The sequence below is a fragment of the Macaca fascicularis genome, chromosome 11, assembly GCF_037993035.2.
Source record: "Macaca fascicularis isolate 582-1 chromosome 11, T2T-MFA8v1.1".
Lineage (NCBI taxonomy): Eukaryota > Metazoa > Chordata > Mammalia > Primates > Cercopithecidae > Macaca > Macaca fascicularis.
In genome coordinates, this window is record NC_088385.1 from 108,283,083 (window position 1) to 108,302,587 (window position 19,505).

The 19,505-nt window shown below is 39.7% G+C and overlaps 1 protein-coding gene across 1 annotated transcript in view; it reads left to right on the forward strand.

The window, feature by feature from the left end:
- The first annotated feature begins 872 nt into the window (after positions 1-872).
- Positions 873-19,505, forward strand: part of UTP20 (UTP20 small subunit processome component) — a 108,826-nt gene continuing 90,193 nt past the window's right edge. The window contains exons 1-12 of the mRNA XM_005572002.5: positions 873-1,079; positions 1,863-1,943; positions 6,383-6,449; positions 6,562-6,694; positions 7,133-7,321; positions 9,773-9,854; positions 10,896-11,033; positions 11,491-11,646; positions 12,537-12,683; positions 12,765-12,899; positions 14,217-14,294; positions 16,532-16,710. Of these exons, the coding sequence (XP_005572059.3) occupies positions 1,035-1,079; positions 1,863-1,943; positions 6,383-6,449; positions 6,562-6,694; positions 7,133-7,321; positions 9,773-9,854; positions 10,896-11,033; positions 11,491-11,646; positions 12,537-12,683; positions 12,765-12,899; positions 14,217-14,294; positions 16,532-16,710 (1,430 nt within the window). The 5' untranslated portion in view covers positions 873-1,034. The remainder of the gene's footprint in view (positions 1,080-1,862; positions 1,944-6,382; positions 6,450-6,561; positions 6,695-7,132; positions 7,322-9,772; positions 9,855-10,895; positions 11,034-11,490; positions 11,647-12,536; positions 12,684-12,764; positions 12,900-14,216; positions 14,295-16,531; positions 16,711-19,505) is intronic.

Sequence of the window (19,505 nt, forward strand, 5' to 3'; positions counted from 1 at the left end):
GTAGCCATTAAAGGCGTGGGAAAAACACCAAACATTAACAGTGGTTGTGTGTGAAGTTAAAAGATTTTTCTTTAAAACTCCTTCTCTATTTTTCAATTTTATTTACAGCATAGTGGTTAAGAATACCAAAATTTAGAGTCTGAGTGAAGACTACCAGTTACCAGCTGCACAACCTTGGTTTCCTCTTGTGTCAAATTGGCTTAAAAACATACACAGTACCGGCCGGTTAGTGGTGGCTCACACCCGTAATCCCAGCACTTTGGGAAGCTGAGGCGGGCGGATTGCCTGAGCTCAGGAGTTCGCGACTAGCTTGGGCAAAAAGGTGAAACCCCGTCTCTACTAAAATACAGAAAAATTAGCCGGGCGTGGCGGCGTGCGCCTGTAGTCCCAGCTACTTGAGAGGCTGAGGCAGGAGAACTGCTTGAACTAGGAAGGCGGAGATTGCAGTGAGCCGAGATCGCGCCACTGCACTCCATCCAGCCTGGGTGACAAAAAAAAAAAAAAACAACTATCTATCTCTCTACATATAGAGAGATAGATATAGATATATAGATAGATGCAGTGCCTGCTTTGTATTAACATCCCTAATAAGCTTTACTGTGAAATTATGGATAAAAGGATCTTTGCACGGTGCAGGGTACATAGTGAGGGACAGTAATGATGATGGGACAGTTGATAATGATGACAGGTATGCTTTATTTTATAATGAAAATACATTTATCTTCTAAACCTTTACCAATGGGTGTGAAAAGAACACCTCCCCCAAACGCCCGCCCTTATGTGCGCAGCCCCGCCTCCTGTAGGCCCCTGCCAAAGGCTGCGCCTGCTCCGTTCTTTTTTTCCGTCCACGTGACCCACTCAGGCTCCTCCTTGTCTCCAACATGGCGGCGCCCAGGGGCTCAAGTCGCACGTGAGAAAGTCTGGGCGTTTGGGAATCGGAGAGTACCGCCTGTGAGCCTCTTTCCCCTCCTTACTGTCGGTTGCATCCCTTCGACCCTCCCGAGGCCGTCGCGGGCCACTGCCCCCCTGCAGCCATGAAGACAAAGCCCGTTTCCCACAAGACGGAGAACACCTACCGGGTGAGCGCGGGAGGTTGGGCAGGGAGCCGCGGGTCTCCGCTGCTTGAGTCGTGAGACAGGCTTAGAGCTAGACTCCAGGGGCCTCAGACTTCTGGGCCGAGTGTGTCACTTGCCCGGAGGCTCCGGCGAAAGAGGGAGACTCTGGATGTAGTAAACATGGGTTGAGGGAGGAAAGAAGTCTGGACAGCAAGTTTCACCCATATTTTATGGTGTCTGGCCAGTCCTGGTAATTTCTTGTGGTCCAGAATTAAATTCACTATTCCAGGAGATTGCTTAGGACCGATTCTCCCCTGGTCTTTTATCTTTAAAGACCGAATTGGGCGAGCTGGCTGGCAGTGAGTGATTCCCAGCTAAGGGCAACTATACAGCGCTTTCTCTGTTGGCCCCTTGGTAGATAGCTTCCAGGTCTTCGTTAGGATACAATCACAGGTCTGTATATGTTTAAAAACACTTTTGTTGCAGCGACTTTGCTAGGTCCCCATGCTTATGGGAGGGTATGAAACCTAACAGATCTAGCGAGACTAATTGCCAGCATCCACCTAGGCTCATCAGTCCAGCAATGGAAATTTTATTTGAAATGACATAGCTGAGAGAAATTATGCAAACAGAAGTATTCATTATCTTTGAATGGTGCAGTACATTTGTTTACGGCCCTATGTTTTTCAGTTTATTTTTCCACTTATCCTTTGTGATTAGAGATGCCTACATGCAGCATTCAAATAGATATTAAAGATCTGATAAATATTAAATAATTATGTATCTTAAATATACTTTCCCTTCCAGTTTCTTACATTTGCTGAACGACTGGGGAATGTGAATATTGATATTATTCACCGGATTGATAGAACTGCAAGCTATGAGGAGGTAAGAGAATGTGATACTAGCCAATCTTCCAAGTGTTCATGGTGTTTTAGTTTCTTCTGTTAGTAGAAGTGAATTGTTTTTCAAGGTATTCCTTTTTGGGCATGAAATGCATTAGACCTGTGCTGTTTCATACAGTAGCCACACATGACAAATTGGATTTAAAGTAAGTTTTAAATGTGAGTGCTCAAATGTGGCTAGTTGCTAACATATTGAATAAATATAGAATTGGAACATTTTCATCTTTGCAGAAAGTTCTGTTGGGTGAAGCTCTATTAGACAAGTGACTTGACTTTCAACTGACTTTTGTGATTCTAGCCTCTCCCTTTCCCATATGCATTCCAAGCACTGCTGCAGATCCATATTCCTGAAACTGTAACTTTAAAGTGATTTTGAGCAAGCCCTTTTCCCGGGACTTAATTTTCTCCTTTATAAAAATAAAGGGGCTAGACTACATAATATTTTCCAGTTCTAACCATACTCTGACTCTGTCATCCCTTTATTTTATTTTTATTTATTTATTTATTTTTATTTTTATTTTTTTTTTTTTTGAGACAGAGTCTCGCTCTGTCTCCAGGTTGGAGTGCAGTGGCGTGATCATGGCTCACTGCAATCTCCGCCTCACAGGTTCAAGCGATTCTCCTGCCTCAACCTCCTGAGTAGCTGGGATTACACATGCGCACCACCACACCCAGCTAATTTTTGCATTTTTAGTAGAGACTAGAGACGGGGTTTCACCATGTTGGCCAGGATGGTCTCACCTCCTGACCTCGTGATCTGCTCGCCTCGGCCTCCCAAAGTGCTGGGATTACAGGTGTGAGCCACCGCGCCTGGCCTTGTCCTCCTTTTATGCAGAAGTCTTTTTCTGCATCATGTCATTATTCCTCCTAGCCTTTTAAGGTCCTGTGTAACATGCCTATGCCTTGGAGATCCAATTTCAGTTCTTACTGTTCTTCACTTTATTATAATCAGACTCCACTCACTGTGTCTTTGAATGCATTATCTCCACCATGTAAATTCAATGTGTTAAATGATGTTGTCTAGGTGAGCACATTGTGCTTTGGGAACTCATAGTAAAGGGAACCTAACCTACATTCTTTAGGGGTGTAAAAAAGGTGATCTAGATGAGGTGACACCTGAATTGAATCTTTTTTATATAGGTTTTAGCATGGTAAAGAGGACAGGAAAGGCTCTTCCAGGCTGAGGGAGAAGCCTATATAAAGGAACAGAAGCTAGAGAATGCATGTCACATTCAAGAAACTGCAAAGCAGTCCAGGCTGGTTATAGGTGTGTATAGGGTGTTTTTTTTGTATTCATGGTGAGTGGGATGGGGCAAGGAGGCAGCTGGTGAGATAAAGCTGGAGAGGTAGGCAGGGATCATAAAGGGCTTCATATGTCAAGCTAAGTTGGAGTTTTGTCCTGAAGCTGTAGGGACTTAGAGTTCTAGGACTGTAAGCAGGGGAATGAATGACATGATCAGGTTTAAATTTTCAATCTCTCTGACTTTAGTGTGGAGAAAAGAGCAGGACTGCAGTCCTGCATCATGTCATGATTCCTCTGCTAGCCTTTTAAGGTCCTGTGTAACATGCCTTTAACTTGGAGATCCAATCTCAGTTGTCCAGTTGTGAGGATTTGACTGTGATCTAAGTAAGAAATGATTATGGTAGCAGCAATCAAGATAGAGAGAAGAGAAGGATTCCAGAGATACTGAGGAAGTAGAATGAATGGATAGGACTTGTGACCTACTGGGTTTGCAGCAAGGAAGACAATGAGGTTAAGGCTGAATGGTTGAGGATGTTACTCATCAAGATATATTTTTAGGTAAAGGAGCACAAGGTTGTAAAGATAAGATAATTAGTTCCATTTGGGACTTGAGTTTGAAATACCTGTGGCCATCCAAATGATAGTGTCCAAATGATAGTGTCCAAATGATAGTGTCCAAAAGATGTTTGTATATATGGATGTGGAGTAAAGATGTTTGTATATATGGATGTGTATATATGGATGTGGAGGTGAAATTACAGATTTGGCATTTAGAATATGGTTAATAGTTTAAGCTGCAGGAGAAGTTGAAAATATCAAGAGGTAGAGTGTTAAGGAGGCAGAGAAGACAGCCTGAAATTAGAATCCTGGACTGGATAGTCCAGAATGGCCTCTGTCACCTGTCTGACAGTTGGCTGTGGCTTGTTGATCTTGGTTCTTTTCTTTTCATGGCCTCCTATTCCCCGATAAACTAGTCTAGGCTTCTTTTCATGGTGGCAGAATCTTTTCAATAGACTGAAGGCAGAAGCTGTCAAGGCCTCATAAAGTTTTGCTTTGGTCATCACAGAGTCACTTTCATTGCATGTTATTAGTCAAAGCGAGTCAGGAGGCCAGGCCAGATTCAAAGGGTGAGGAAATAGACTCCGTCTCTTGGTGAAAGGAGCTCCAGAGTTACCTTGCAAAAGGACGCAACATGGTCTCTCACACATAGCTGACATGTGCCAGGTCTGTGCTAGAGTAGAAATGCGTTCTGCATTTAAGTTTTAAACTGTGTTGCATATTTTCCTTCTGCCTTAAAGGACATGAAAACAACAACAAAAAATTTCTGTTATTTTTACTTTTGAAAAATAGAGACAGGATCTCATGTTGTTGCCTAGGCTAGTCTCAAACTCCTGGGCTCAAATGCTCTTCCTGCCTCAGCCTCCCAGTGTTGGGATTACAGGCATGAGCCATCGTCCCCATCCTAAAACAAAATTTAATGGGATTCTCTTTCTTTTCTGCCTTTTTTTTTTTATTTTTAGTTTCTAATTTTTGTGGTTACATAGTATCTATTCTGCCTAACTATTGATTTTAAAGATTTCCAAAGAACAGTTTAGGATTTTTTTTTTTTTTTTTAGATTGTAGATTTGGCATGCTGTTTGCATATGTGCTTATGTGTTTATTATCTCTTTTTCTCTCTCTCTCTATAAACACATATTTTTATTTTTATTTCAACTTGGATTTTAGATACAGGGGATACATGTGCAGGTTTGTTACACGGGAATATTGTGTGATGCTGAGGTTTGGAGTATGGATCCTGTCACCCAGGTAGTGAGCATAGTACCCAACAAGTAGTTTTTTTTAACCCATCCCCACTTACTCCACCCTCTAGTAAATCCACAGTGTCCATTGTTCTTATATTTATGTCTATGTGTACTCAATATTTAGCTCCCACTTATAAGCGAGAACATGCAGTATTTGGTTTTCTGTTCCTATGTTAATTTGCTTAGTATTATGGATTCCAACTGTATCCACGTTGCTGCAAAGGACATGATTTCATTCTTTTTTATGGCATATAGTATTCCATGGTATATATGTACTGTATTTTCTTTATACAGTGTACTATTGATGGACACCTGGGCTAATTCAATGTCTCTGCTATTGTGGATAGTGCAGAGATGAACATACGAGTGCATGTATCTTTTTGGTAGAATGATTTTTTTGGGGGGTATGCATTTATTTATATATCTATACACACACACACGTATACATACATGTCATACGTGTATGATAATTTATTGGCTTTACCTTTCAAAGTACAAAGTAATTGATACCATGTTAACAAGTTAAGTAACAGTGGTAAACTTATGAAAAGCCCATCATCTCACTCCTCCCACCCCTAATTCCCAAGGAAGCCAACACTGACAGTTCAGTATAGTATTCTTCCATACTGTCCACTCATGTTCGTACGTGCAAACATTTATAGAGGGTTTTGTTTTTGTTTTTGTTTTTTAAGGAAAATTGAATCCTACCATACCCTCTCACTGCATAACTTGCTTTTATCGTTTTGGGGGCATATCATCAGTGTGGTTCTAGTTCAATAGAGATATAACTCTTTTTAGTAGCCACATAATACACCTTAGTATATATAGACCACAGGATATGCCAACCATTTTCCTATTGTCAGATATTTTAGGCTGCGTAATGTTTCCCCACACTGTAGTTAAGCTGAATAAACATCTTTTACTTCTAGGCTTGCAAACTTTATAAGAACTACCTGGGTCAAAGAGTATAACTCTGTTGAATTTTATTAGGAATGCCATATTACTTCTTTATAAGGTTGTAGTAATTCATATTTCTAAAAGCAGAATGAAGAAACTGTAAAGAACCAACACCTTATTCTTTGCCTAAAATTATAAAAAAAACACAGAAAATAATTTTCCCTTACTGGACAATATATATAGGCTCCAGAAAATTATTTGCTGCAACCAAATCAACAAAACAGTATTTTATAAGTGATCTATTGATAACTTCTGATTGCTTTTTAAAGTGTGTTACTTAATGGCATTTTAAAAAACTAAAAGGAGTTTTTAAACTCTTCAGTATCATTGTCTTAAGATATTAATGTATCATTATTCTACTTACCTTGATCATTGCTTTCTTAGAGTTATTTGATTAATGGACTGCTTTAATCTTGACAGGAGGTTGAAACCTACTTTTTTGAGGGTCTGCTGAAATGGAGAGAATTAAACCTCACGGAGCACTTTGGTATTTTCTATTTTGTTTCTATTTTATTCACCCATAGTTTGCACTTTATATGTTCCTTACAGCTGAATAGTTGTGTGATAGAAAAGAACGTATTTTTTTTTCCCCCACTCAGGAAAATTTTACAAAGAAGTTATTGACAAATGCCAATCATTCAATCAGTTGGTCTATCATCAAAACGAGATAGTTCAGAGTTTGAAGACTCACCTGCAAGTTAAGAACAGTTTTGCCTATCAGCCCCTTTTGGAGTAAGTAGCATCTTGAGAGAAAGCTCATAACTCTATTTGTCTGATTTTTCAGATTGTGTTTCAAAGCTACATATGCCTCAGATCAGGTGTTCATAATTTAGAAACAAGAAGGATGTTCCTTTTCTGTTAGGAATGGGTACATTACCATAAAGTAGAATCTTGGGGTATAATTTTGCTTTTGTTATGTACTAAAATAATCCCATTTTTCTTTGACATTATAGGAACAGTTGGCTACAACTTGTGATGGAATGTAACTTCTTGCCTGATTTCTTTGCTGAGGTCTTAAGATTTAAAGAGTTTTATAAATTTTCAGACTTGAATTAGAATTATTTTTATTTAATTAATCCTATGATCGTAGGCCACCTAGTATCGTTAAGTAGCTTTGCAGCCTTTAAAAAAAAAATCCACATAATCAGTTGCTTCTTTTTTTTAATCCAGTTTGGTTGTACAGTTGGCACGAGATCTGCAGACGGATTTCTACCCACACTTTCCAGAGTTTTTTTTGACTATCACCTCGATCCTGGAGACTCAGGACACAGAGTTGTTAGAATGGGCTTTCACCTCGTTGTCATATCTTTATAAGTACCTGTGGAGACTGATGGTGAAGGACATGTCCAATATATACAGGTAACCGCTTTCTCTCTCTAGTAGGTTTTTTAATTGCCTGCTTCTTTTTCTCTGGCTTCTCTCTGACTCCAAACCACTTTGCCAGCTCAGTGCCTAATTGTTTTCATGTACAAAGTTGATGCTCCAGCCAAAGTGGTCCACAATTTAGTCTGCCATTCTGAGTTGCCATAACCATCTCTCCTCTCCAGCTACTGAAAGTTTACCCACCCGTGAAGGCCTGACTTGGTCCCTACAGCCTCCACAAACAGGCACCTTCGCTAGAAGTATTAAAAAAACTTTATATTCTCTATCCTTTTGGCATTTTTTAACCACCTGTGTCACACAACTTTTGCCAGAATTGTTTGGTTATAATGTATTGCCGTCCTCTCTACACCTGGTTTAAGCGAGGTTTAAGACAGGCTAAGAACCTTTTTTAAACATTGACATTTCCCCAGCCACTAATACTTCCTAAGCTGAAAGAGACACTCAGTATTTGTGAGTAAACGTGGACAAGGAAAGAGAATGAATTTCGTAGTAGCCTTTTGTTTAAAGTAAGCAAAGATCGTCTTACTATCTGTTTAAGTCTGGGGTTTGGTGGGATTTTCCACTCGGTCTTCTGGTTGTTTTCATGTTCTGTAATTGCCACAGGAATGTTTAATATCAGTCATCAGCTTCTTACCCCCCAAAAAATGGTGTGTGTATGGTATGGGACAATAGACTTTGTTTTATGCCACCCCTTTCACTCAGCCCACCCTTCTCTTTTAGGAACTTTGAATGAAGAAAGAGAAAGAAATCTTTTTCCAGCTTTTACTAGTTCCCTTTGAAGCTTTTGGTAAAATATGTTAGAAACCAATATTATCTCATTAAACAACCAACAAAGTCTTTGGGGAATAATTGATTTAGTTTTGTGATTTCAGCTGTCATAAAAACTGCCACTTTTTATGTCTCCTAAGTCAGGCTCTTCAGTTCTAAATGTATTTGCTTTTGGTATGACAACTTCAGTAGCTTGGCTGTTTTCACTTGCATATTACTGAAACTGAACTCAACACTTATTGTTAAATCAACTCCTCTTATCTGTACATTCATTCATGTGTTCAGTAAATAGGTGTTGAGTGTCTACCGTATGCCCGGCCCTGTTTGGTTGCCCATTTTCTATCATTAATACTAACATTCTTCCTGTCTCCGAGTTTTGGCATCTCAGAGACATCATTGACCCAGTTGTCTTCAGAGGTGTCCACATCCTCTTGATTCTGTCATTCACGCATTTGCTCAGTGAATATTCATTGGACACTGTCTGTATGTCAGGCGCTTGAGATGCAGTCACAGGTAAAACAGATAAAAATCCCTCTTCTCACAAAGTTTACATTTTAGCAGGGGGAGAACATCTTGGGCACATACCCAGCAAGAAGTTGTAGGTGGCCAAGCAGCCTGTATAAGGGCGAGAGTAGCTAAGCGATGTCAGAGAAGCAATAGTAAGGGGCCAGATCATCCAGGGCCCTGTGGACCGCTGTAAGGTCTTCAGCTTCGTTGCAGGGACTTCTGAAATGTCTACTGAGTTCATTCCTTGCCATTTCCCTCTCCTTCCAGTCTCTTTCATGCCTGTTAGCCCAAGCTTGTATGACTTGAGCAGCTTTCTGATTGAATAACCAGACTCTTTCCTCCTTTATTTTATCCTGTATATTGCTGCCAAATTAATCTTTCTGAAAATAGTCCTTTCTCATTCAGCCAACATTTATTAATACCTGCTGTCAGCAAGGAACTATTAGGTATTGGGGTTATGGCAAAAATTGGAGAGATATATTCCATACCCTTCTATCATTAGGGAGACCAAATTTAACAATGTGATTACATATAAGTAATTATTTAGTTATGGATGCATGGCTGCTTGACCTTGAGCAAGTTGCTTATGCTTTCTGCCTCACTTTCGTTATCTGTAGAATGGGGGGATAATAATAGTACCCATCCCATAGAGTTATTGTGCTGACTAAATGGAGTAACACAGAGTAAGTGCTTACATAGACGTAAGCTAGACCTGTCTACCTGACCAACTTTATCCACGGCTGCCCTCCTCTGCTGTATCATATTTTCTCTTTTAGATGGACCAGCCTCCTTGTCATGACCATGATCATTTCCGCCTGCCCCATCTTAACTCTTGCTTTTATACCAATAATATGGATTGTGGTCCCCACCTAATTCTTCTTTCATTCAGAGCTCATTACAAATTGCACCTTTTCATGGAGTCTTGTTCATAAAACCCGTACCGCCAGTCCTAGGACTCTTAATGTCTGTGGTCAAGTCTTCCTTTCAACATGTGGGTGTCTCCATAAATGAATGAGATTTTAAATTTGTTTGATACCTGCTGTGTATTCCTGGCATACTTAGCACATTGTTGCCCATATTGTTGACATGTAGTATGTATTTATAAAAATTATATGATTAATGAAACATATCTTATTTTTTTTTCATGTATAGCATGTATAGCACACTCCTGGCTCATAAGAAACTACATATAAGAAATTTTGCTGCTGAAAGTTTTACTTTTTTGATGAGAAAGGTTAGTCTGATATTTTATGTTTGTTGCTAATCATCAAGAATCTGATGAATAGGCCTCACTTTGGGAGGCCGAGGTGGATGGATCACCTGAGGTCAGGAGTTCGAGATCAGCCTGACCAACATGGCAAAACCCCATCTCTACTAAAAATGCAAAAATTAGCTGGTCATGGTGGCGTACACCTGTACTCCCAGCTACTCGGGAGGCTGAGACATGAGAATTGCTTGAGCCCAGGAGGTGGAAGTTGCAGTGACCGATATCACACCGTTGCACTCCAGCCTGGGTGACAGAGCAAGACTCCATATCTCACACACACACACACACACACACACACTAATAATAGTAATAATAATCTGATGAATGGAAGTAGATATCTTTTAAAAATGTGGTTACTATGGGCTAATTTTATCTATGTATCTGTATATTACTTAACAGAAATCTGTTACTATTTTGAATTTATCTCACAGTAAGACTTATTTGTTGCTCACAAATTGATGTGATCTAATTTGGGTCACTATTGTTATTTAGGTTTGTGATAGCTTTCAGTGTGTATATGTCAAAAGTGCTGTCTAATTCAAGTCAGTAAATACATGAACTGTGACATTAATAAGAACTTTTCTAATAGTTTCCTGGAAGTAACTGGTAGCATGGTATCATTTGTGTTTGTATAAAATGTTGATAGTAAATTTTAGAGGGTTTTTGTAATAAAAACATTAATATTTATTTTATTTCATAAAATACAAATATTTTACTGTATACAATACAAAATACAAATGTATTTACTTTAAAAGATAGAATGTTGACTTCTGTAGTTTTTTGTAGTACATATCTTCCCATAATACCAATGAATTCACTCTTTTGTGTGACATTCCAAGTGAGAATACACTGTTAGAGTAGTTTGAAATCATCACAAATGTCTGTTCCTTTGACAATTTTTTCCTACGTATATTTAAATAAGAATATGTAGAATAGCAAATGAGAGTTCTTCATTTGGATATGTTTATGTTTGTGAATATAATTTTCCATTTCTACTTTACATTTTAGGTCTCTGATAAAAATGCACTTTTCAATTTAATGTTTCTTGATCTTGATAAACATCCAGAAAAAGTCGAAGGTGTTGGACAGTTGCTCTTTGAAATGTGCAAAGGAGTTAGAAATATGTTTCACTCCTGTACAGACCAGGTACACAACGGGGAGGGGTTCTTAGAATCTATGTGGATGGTTGAAACAGAAAGTAGAAAAGAATGAGGCAAATGATGTGGAGGGAGGACAACCTAGAATAGATAGAAAGCCCTGGATGGAGAGTGTTGGGTGTTCAGTAACAATGCTTACCCAATGTAGGCCTTGGACAGTGAGATATTACTTACAGAGTCATTGATGTCTTCTTTATTTTGGATGCTAGGGGGTAAGATAAATTGATTAATGGGCAAGGGCAGGTGGGGAGGGAACAGTTGTAATGATAAAATTCCCATCCTAGTTTAGAAGTTCCTTTTGGGACACATTATTAACCATCAAAGTTGCCATATCCTTGACTATTACAGGCCTGATTTTTAGCTAATGTAATCACAATGGTGACTCACAGAGCAATACTTGAAAATAAGAGTTTATATATTAATGTTAATGACTTGTATTCCCACAGGCAGTGAAGCTAATTTTGCAAAAGCTAGGACCTGTCACTGAAACAGAAATTCAACTACCATGGATGTTAATTGGAGAAACACTCAAAAACATGGTCAAATCCACTGTATCCTACATCTCTAAGGAACATTTTGGTACATTTTTTGAATGTTTGCAAGTGAGTTCTAATCTTTAAGGGTGGGTTTTTGATAAGGAGTCTAAGAATTTACCCTTTCTGCTCTCAGTTTTGCAAAGCACTCCTAGAAGTTATATTTTATAATTGTTTTATTTATACTTCTCTACACATACTAAAATTTTCCTTCCCTCTGCCCTCGTGCTATTTTTTATTTGATACGATATCTTGAAATGCAGTAGAAGACTCTGGAGCCAGATTGCCTATTTGAATCTTGACCCTTCCACTTACTGCTAGTGTGACCTGGGAAAATTATTTGAAATCTAGATTTCCCAGTCCCTTCATCTAATAAATGGGGGTAATAATATTCTCTCCTTCGGGGTTGCTGTGAGGATGATGAGTGAATACTTGTAAAGAACTTAGAACGGGCCGGGCACAGTGGCTCAAGCCTGTAATCCCAGCACTTTGGGAGGCCAAGGTGGGTGGATCACCTGAGGTCGGGAGTTTGAGACCAGCCTGACCAACATGGAGAAATCCTGTTTCTACTAAAACTACAAAATGGCACATGCCTGTAGTCCCAGCTACTTAGGAGGCTGAGGCAGGAGAATCACTTGAACCCGGGAGACAGAGGTTGCGGTGAGCCAAAATTACGCCATTGCACTCCAGTCTGGGCAACAGGAGCGAAACTCCATCTCAAAAATAAATAAATAAATAAATAAATAAATAAATAAATAAACAAACAAGCAAACAAACACTTAGAACAGTGCACTCAGTCAATGTTAGCTGTTACCATTAGTGACTCCTGGTAAATGTGGCTTTTTCTTCCAAAGCAAAAGAATGGGAAAAGTTGAACTGTCACACAGTTTTTATTATTGTATTAACAGTTGAGTTTGATACTTTATAGTTACTCTCTCTGTTAAATTCTTTGTTTGCAGGAATCACTCTTGGATCTACATACAAAAGTAACAAAAACTAACTGTTGTGAAAGTTCTGAACAGATTAAAAGGTTGTTGGAAACATACCTTATACTTGTAAAACATGGAAGCGGAACAAAGATAACCACGCCTGCTGATGTCTGTAAGGTGAGTTCCCAACTTAATATTCTCAAGAGTCTGTTTTTTAAAAGCTGATTACTGAGTATACATTGTTTTATCTTTTTGCAGGCGTTATCTCAAACACTGCAAGTAGCCAGTCTCTCCACATCTTGCTGCAAGACCCTCTTGGATGTAATTTCTGCTTTGATCCTGGGTGAAAATGTTTCCTTGCCAGAGACTCTCATCAAAGAAACCATAGAAAAAGTAATTTACTTCCACAAATATTAATTGAGCAGTTAATAATATGTTTAGCATTGAGTAAACCTTCTGAGGGATACAAGTGAAGTGTGACAAAGGCTCTGCCCTCAAGGAATTTATAATCTTGTTAAGGAGATGGGAATTGCATGCAGTAATGTAAATAAGCAAAATGTGGCAAAAGCTAAATCTATACATATTCTGCAAATATGTAGAGCTTACCGTGTGCTGGGTATGAGCTGGGTAATCCAGGATGAACAGTGATGCCTGTAGGTTTTGATAGTTGTTGGAGAAATGGAGCCTGGAGGCCGGGTGCGGTGGCTCAAGCCTGTAATCCCAGCACTTTGGGAGGCCGAGACGGGCGGATCACGAGGTCAGGAGATCGAGACCATCCTGGCTAACACGGTGAAACCCCGTCTCTACTAAAAAATACAAAAATCTAGCCGGGCGAGGTGGCGGGCGCCTGTAGTCCCAGCTACTCGGGAGGCTGAGGCAGGAGAATGGCGTAAACCCGGGAGGCGGAGCTTGCAGTGAGCTGAGATCCGGCCACTGCAGTCCAGCCTGGGCAACAGAGCAAGACTCTGTCTCAAAAAAAAAAAAAAAAAAAAAAAAAAAAAGAAATGGAGCCTGGAACTGAGTAGTTATAGTCTAGCCAATGTGTCTATTAGAGATATATTGAATTTTAACTATTACTTCTGCCTGGGGTTGAGGAACAGAGAAAGCTTCTCAAAGGACTTGTGTTTGGGATAGTCCTTGAAGGTTGAAAAGCAGTCTGCCAGTCAGAAGCAGGGTTAAAAATACTGGGAGAGGGAACAGGAAAGACTTGTGTTCATAAATGTTTGCAGTCTGGGCACATGGACACATGATATGACATGATATCAGCAAAGCTCTGGCTTGGCTTTGAAAAGTTAGGTTGGGTTTTATCCTGCATTAGTGGAGGACCCTGAAAAAATTCCAAGCAGGGATATGATTTGATGAGATTTGCGTTTTAGTGAATTTGGAAGTGGGATTGAAAATAGAAAGGTTGGTGATGTTCTTTCTAGCTTAATGGAGCGCTGCAGTACACTTTGAGGGAAGATATACAATCATGCTGTTTGCCCTTTCATAACTCACTGTAGCTGGTTAAGAGTTGAGCAGCCTTTAGGCAGAGCCCTGTGTAATCAGCAGAAGCCCTTTGTATCTGTGGAAGCACCTTTGGAGAAGGCTGGGCGATTGGACAGAGCACTAAGTGAAGTGTGCCTGCCATTCCCTTCTATAGCTGCTTGCTAGGGGGATGTAGAAGTACTCTCTGTGTGCTTACATTAATATTTTTTACCTTGGTCACAGATATTTGAGAGCAGATTTGAAAAACCTTTAATTTTCAGTTTTTCTGAAGTCATGTTTGCCATGAAGCAGTTTGAGCAGGTAAGCAAGATACTAAGTTCAGAGTATTTTTAAAAACAAATCTATCACGGAAAAATGATCAAATTTGAAATCCTGTTATTTGTTTGTTTTTTGAGAGGAACAGGATAAGTGCTTGATGTTTTAGTCAATATGTTTTTTAAAGAAATTATATTCAATTCTAGATTACTTGTTTTTTAAATAATCCTTTAGGTAGTTACAGAACCATGTGGTAAAATTGAAAAAACAGTTTAAGAAACTTCTATGTGATTTTGAAGCATAGAAAATAGTTTGTGAAACAATTTGCACTGGCGGAAGTTTGCAAATTGATTTCATTGCTCCAGTTATAGTTTCCCCCACTGAGTGTGGGAGAAAACGTTCTTATCTAAACCTGGATTTATTTTATTTTTTTCTCTCCCTTCTCATCAAACACTTGCCCCTCCTCCTAACTAGTAACCCTACAGTATACTTCATGGAAACATGTCTCTGTATCTGTCCTCTCAATATTCTTCCTTTTAGCCTTTGATAATATATATTCTCATTTGCCTAAAAAGAACACTTTTGTACCTAAGATCTGTTTCTTTCAGCTCCATGAGAACACTTCAGCTGACTCTGTTTAACAACTGCGTTTTTCTTTTCTCCCCTGTTCCCTTTGGTCTTTTTTTTTTTTTTTTTTTTAATCTTATTTTTATCCAAATACTACATGTATGTGTGTAGTTTAGGAAGTCAAACCAGGTTAAACAGCAGTCGTTTCTTTTCTGTTCCCATTTTATTAGCAGCCATTGGATCTAATGATTTTTAGCTATTTTTTTCTTTTCTTCCTTTTTTTTTTTTTTTTTTTTTTGAGACAGTCTCTCGCTCTGTCACCGAGGCTGGAGTGCAGTGGCGCAATCTCGGCTCACTGCAACCTCTGCCTCCCGGGTTCATGCCATTCTCCTGCCTCAGCCTCCTGAGTAGCTGGGACTACAGGCACCCGCCACCACGCCCAGCTAATTTTTTGTATTTTTAGTGGAGACGGAGTTTCACCGTGTTAGCCAGGATGTTCTCAGTCTCCTGACCTCTTGATCTGCCTGCCTCGGCCAGCTATTTTTTTCTTTTATTTACTTTATACTTTTAAATCATCTGAATATTCTGCTTTACCTTGGTTTGCCAGTTTTAGTTCTCATGTGCAGACTTCCTTGTATGGCAGATGGACTTTAGTTCCTTTATACCTCTCATGCTCCCAATAGAATTATATCACAAATTTTGGTTGAGTCCATATTCAACACATACTTATATAAACAAGGAGTATTTTATGATTACATGACCTTTTTGTATACATTCTCATTTTTCTTTCTTTTTTTTTTTTTTGTCAAGACATAGTCTCGCTCTGTCACCCAGGCTGGAGTGCAGTAGTGCCAGCCTCCACCCCCCGGGTTCAAGTGATTCTCCTGCTTCAGGCTCCTGAGTAACTGGGATTACAGTTTTGCGCCCCCACGCCTGGCTAATTTTTGTATTTTTAGTAGAGACGGGGTTTCGCCATGTTGGCCAGGCTGGTCTCGAACTCCTGACCTCAGGTGATCCGCCTGCCTTGGCCTCCCAAAGTGTTGGGATTACAGGCGTGAGCCACCTCACCTGGCCTCATTTTTCTTAGAGTTTATAATTACCTCGTTCTTTAAAAACTGGAAATTGTTTTCTTTGAGTAGCGGGCCAGCGAGTCTGTCTTCCAGCAGCTTTGTAAATGTCCTTCACATGACAAAACTGTCAGATAATTTAGCAGCTCAGTTTTTCTTTTTCTTCTTTCTTGGAGACATTTCTCCTGGAGCAAGTCCAGTCTAAATGCATTGCTTTCTCTGCCCACTGCACAAATGTTGTACTGGGACTTCCTTTTGCTTCTCTCTCGTTTCCTGGGTTCCGTGTTTTTCTCTTGTTATAGTTTAGTCTCTAATTTTGACGGAATTTATTTTTCATAATTTCCTGGGGCTGGGGAGGGTTCATGGAGATAAAATATTGAGATTTAATACATCTGAAAATGTCTTTAGTCTCTCCTCACACTGCATTATTGGTAGGCAGGCTATAGAATTCTAGATTCTAAGTCATCCCTCCTCAGAGTTTTTAAGACATGGCTGCACAGTCTTTAGCTTCCATTGTTCCTGCGTAGAGGTCTAATGCCATTGTGATTCTTGATCCTTTGTTTTTGGTCCAGTTTTTTGAATTGTTACAATCTTCTCTTTATTATATCTGTTAATAAGTGTGTGTGTTTTTTTTTTTCTTAAATTTAGCTATTTCTACCAAGCTTTCTGTCATATATTGTGAATTGCTTCCTAATTGATGATGCTGTAGTCAAAGACGAAGCTCTGGCCGTTCTGGCCAAGCTCATTCTGAACAAAGCGGCACCTCCCACTGCTGGCTCGATGGCAATTGAAAAGTACCCTCTGACTTTCTCACCGCAGATGGTGGGGTGAGTGCTAAGTTTTTATTCCTGGAATGATGATCAGATTACCCATTTAAATATAATATATCAAAAATACTGTAAAAAAATGAAGATCTGTATGTAACTGGAAGGATGTCCGTGATAAATTGTGTGAAAAAAGCAAGTTGTAGAGCTACACACATAGTATGTATAGTATGATCTCATTTTGCAAGGTAAAGCAAAATGTGTGTATGAACATAGAAAAACACGTAGAAGGATACACAAACCTGTTAACTTTGTTTACATCAGAAGGATGGTAAGGGAAAGATAGAGGTGACTTAATTTTTTAACCATTTATTGTAAAATTATTGTAGATTCACGTGCAGTTGCAAGAAATAGTACAGAGAGGTTTCATACACTCTTCACTCAGATTCCCTCATTAGTATATCCTGCATAAGCATACTACAGTATCACAACTGCAGAACTGACATTGGTGCAATCCATCAATCTTAATCAGATTTCATCAGTTGTATGTGCACTCATCTGAGTTTGTATACATATATAGATATATAGCTGTATGCAGTTTTATCACGTGTTGATTTATAACCATCACCAGAGTGAATATATGGAACTGTTCCCTCACCTTGAGGATTCCTCATGCTACTTTTTAATAACCACACTCCTGGCCAGGCGTAGTGGCTCACACCTGTAATCCCAGCACTTTACGAGGCTGAGGCAGGTGGATCACGAGGTCAGGAGATTGAGACCATCCTAGCTAACATGGTGAAATCCCATCTCTACTAAAAATACAAAAACTTAATGGTGGTGGGCGCCTGTAGTACCAGCTACTCGGGAGGCTGAGGCAGGAGAATGGCGTGAACCCGGGAGGCGGAGGTTGCAGTGAGCGAGATCGCGCCACTGCACTCCAGCTTGGGCGACAGAGCGAGACTCTGTCTCAAAAAAAAAAAATTATATACCTTTATATTGTTTCAGTTGTTAAGTGTCATGGATTAATTTTTAATTTCATTCAAAATGACACCCTTTAGAAGTTAAAAACAAAGCTTATTTACACACATGAGAAGATTTATAGTATCATGTCTCAAAATAGTTAAGTGGGTATGTGTCTAGAAATTGTAGCTTAGGAAACCAGTTCCCTTGTCTTTTCTTTTTATAATTAATTGTTTTTATAATTAATTATATAAACTTGTTTTTATAATTAATCTTCTTATTTATCTTGGAGTAGTTAGACCTGTTGTTGAGTTTTTGGTTTGCTCTGAGGCAGAATTGATGGGCATTCCTTGAGTTTGTGCTGAATACTCGACTTTGAAACATCCATGGAGGTGGGAGTAACTGTCCCACAGTCATACAGCAGAGCTAGATTTTGAGTTTGATCAGCTTGAGATTCTGGAGGAACCTATTTTCTTTTTTAAATGTTTTATTTATTATTATTATGATTTTGAGACCAGGTCTTGCTCTGTCGCCCAGGCCAGAGTACAGTGGCACAATCACGGCTCACTGCAGCCTCGACCTCCAGGGCCCAAGCTATCCTCTCACTTGAGCCTCCCAGGTAGCTGGAACCATAGGCACGCACCACCATGCCCAACTAATTTTTTAATTTTTGTAGAGACGAGGTCTCGCTGTGTTGCCAGGCTGGTCTCAAACTCCTGGACTCAAGTGATCCTCCTGCCTTGGCCTTTCAAAGTGTTGGAGTTATAGGTTGAGCCGCTGTGTTTAGCAAACTCATCTTAACACCTACTTATATCTTCTGTCTACCTTACAAGTTGCTTCTCTATTAAAATATGCCAACAGCATCTTGTTGGTTTTTAAATGTATTGAATTCTGATTCCTGAGGAATGGGTAGTGAGTGACTCCTATAGAATTATTCCTTTGAAACTTTCCTCTTGATTTGTCAACACACAAGCCCATCTCCAGCAGGCAGATTCCTTGCACCTGCCAAAACTGGGTTCTGTGCAGGGGCAGTGAAGCTGCTTTGTTGTTTGGCTTCCATGAGGTGAAGCTAAGGTTCTAACTGAGACTGGGTGTCAGACTTTCTTACCTCAGCATCTCAGCCATCTCAGATCCTCCCAGGAAGGTGGCGTGTTAAAATAAATAAATAAATTTAGACGTGCTAACTCACGGCAAGTACTGCCACTTCTGTGTTTCTTTCTCTGCAAAAATACCCTCTGCTATACCCCACGGAGATACGGCATATGTGAATGGTCACCTTTGTTTTGATTCCTTCTGTGAAGATTTTAAAATCATAGTTTGAATGTTACTAGTAACACTCCATCTACCCATCTCACCAGTTTGCTGTGAGAAAAAATAAAGATAATAAATGTGAAAAGACCCTTTAGAAGATAAACTTATTGTCATTTGACAACTACTTAACAGTGTCAGGCACTGGACACTGGGGTGCAACAAAGAATAAGAAAAAAGTTCCTCCTTTGGGGGAAGAGGAATGTGGTGAGACAGGTAAGCAAATAAGCGAGATGATTTCAGATCGTGGTAAAAGAAGACAAAGCAGTATTGAGAGGGAGAGTGAATGCAGAGGGGTCACTATTCCTTTCCAGGGGACGTTTGGTCCAATTTTAAGCTGGGAAGGATCCAGCCTTGCAACGATCTCGGTGAGAGACTCTCCAGACAGAAAGAAAAGTTAACTGCAGAGACACTGGGACAGAAATAAGCTCAGCATGTTTGAAGTACAGAAAGAAAACCTCTGTGGGTAAAGAGCAAGGAGGAGAGTGGGATGAGAGGAGATGGAGGTGGGCAAGGGTCCGATCACAGAGGGCCTTACAGGATGACGTAAGGAGTACGGACTTCATTGGTGGAGCCATTGGCAGGTC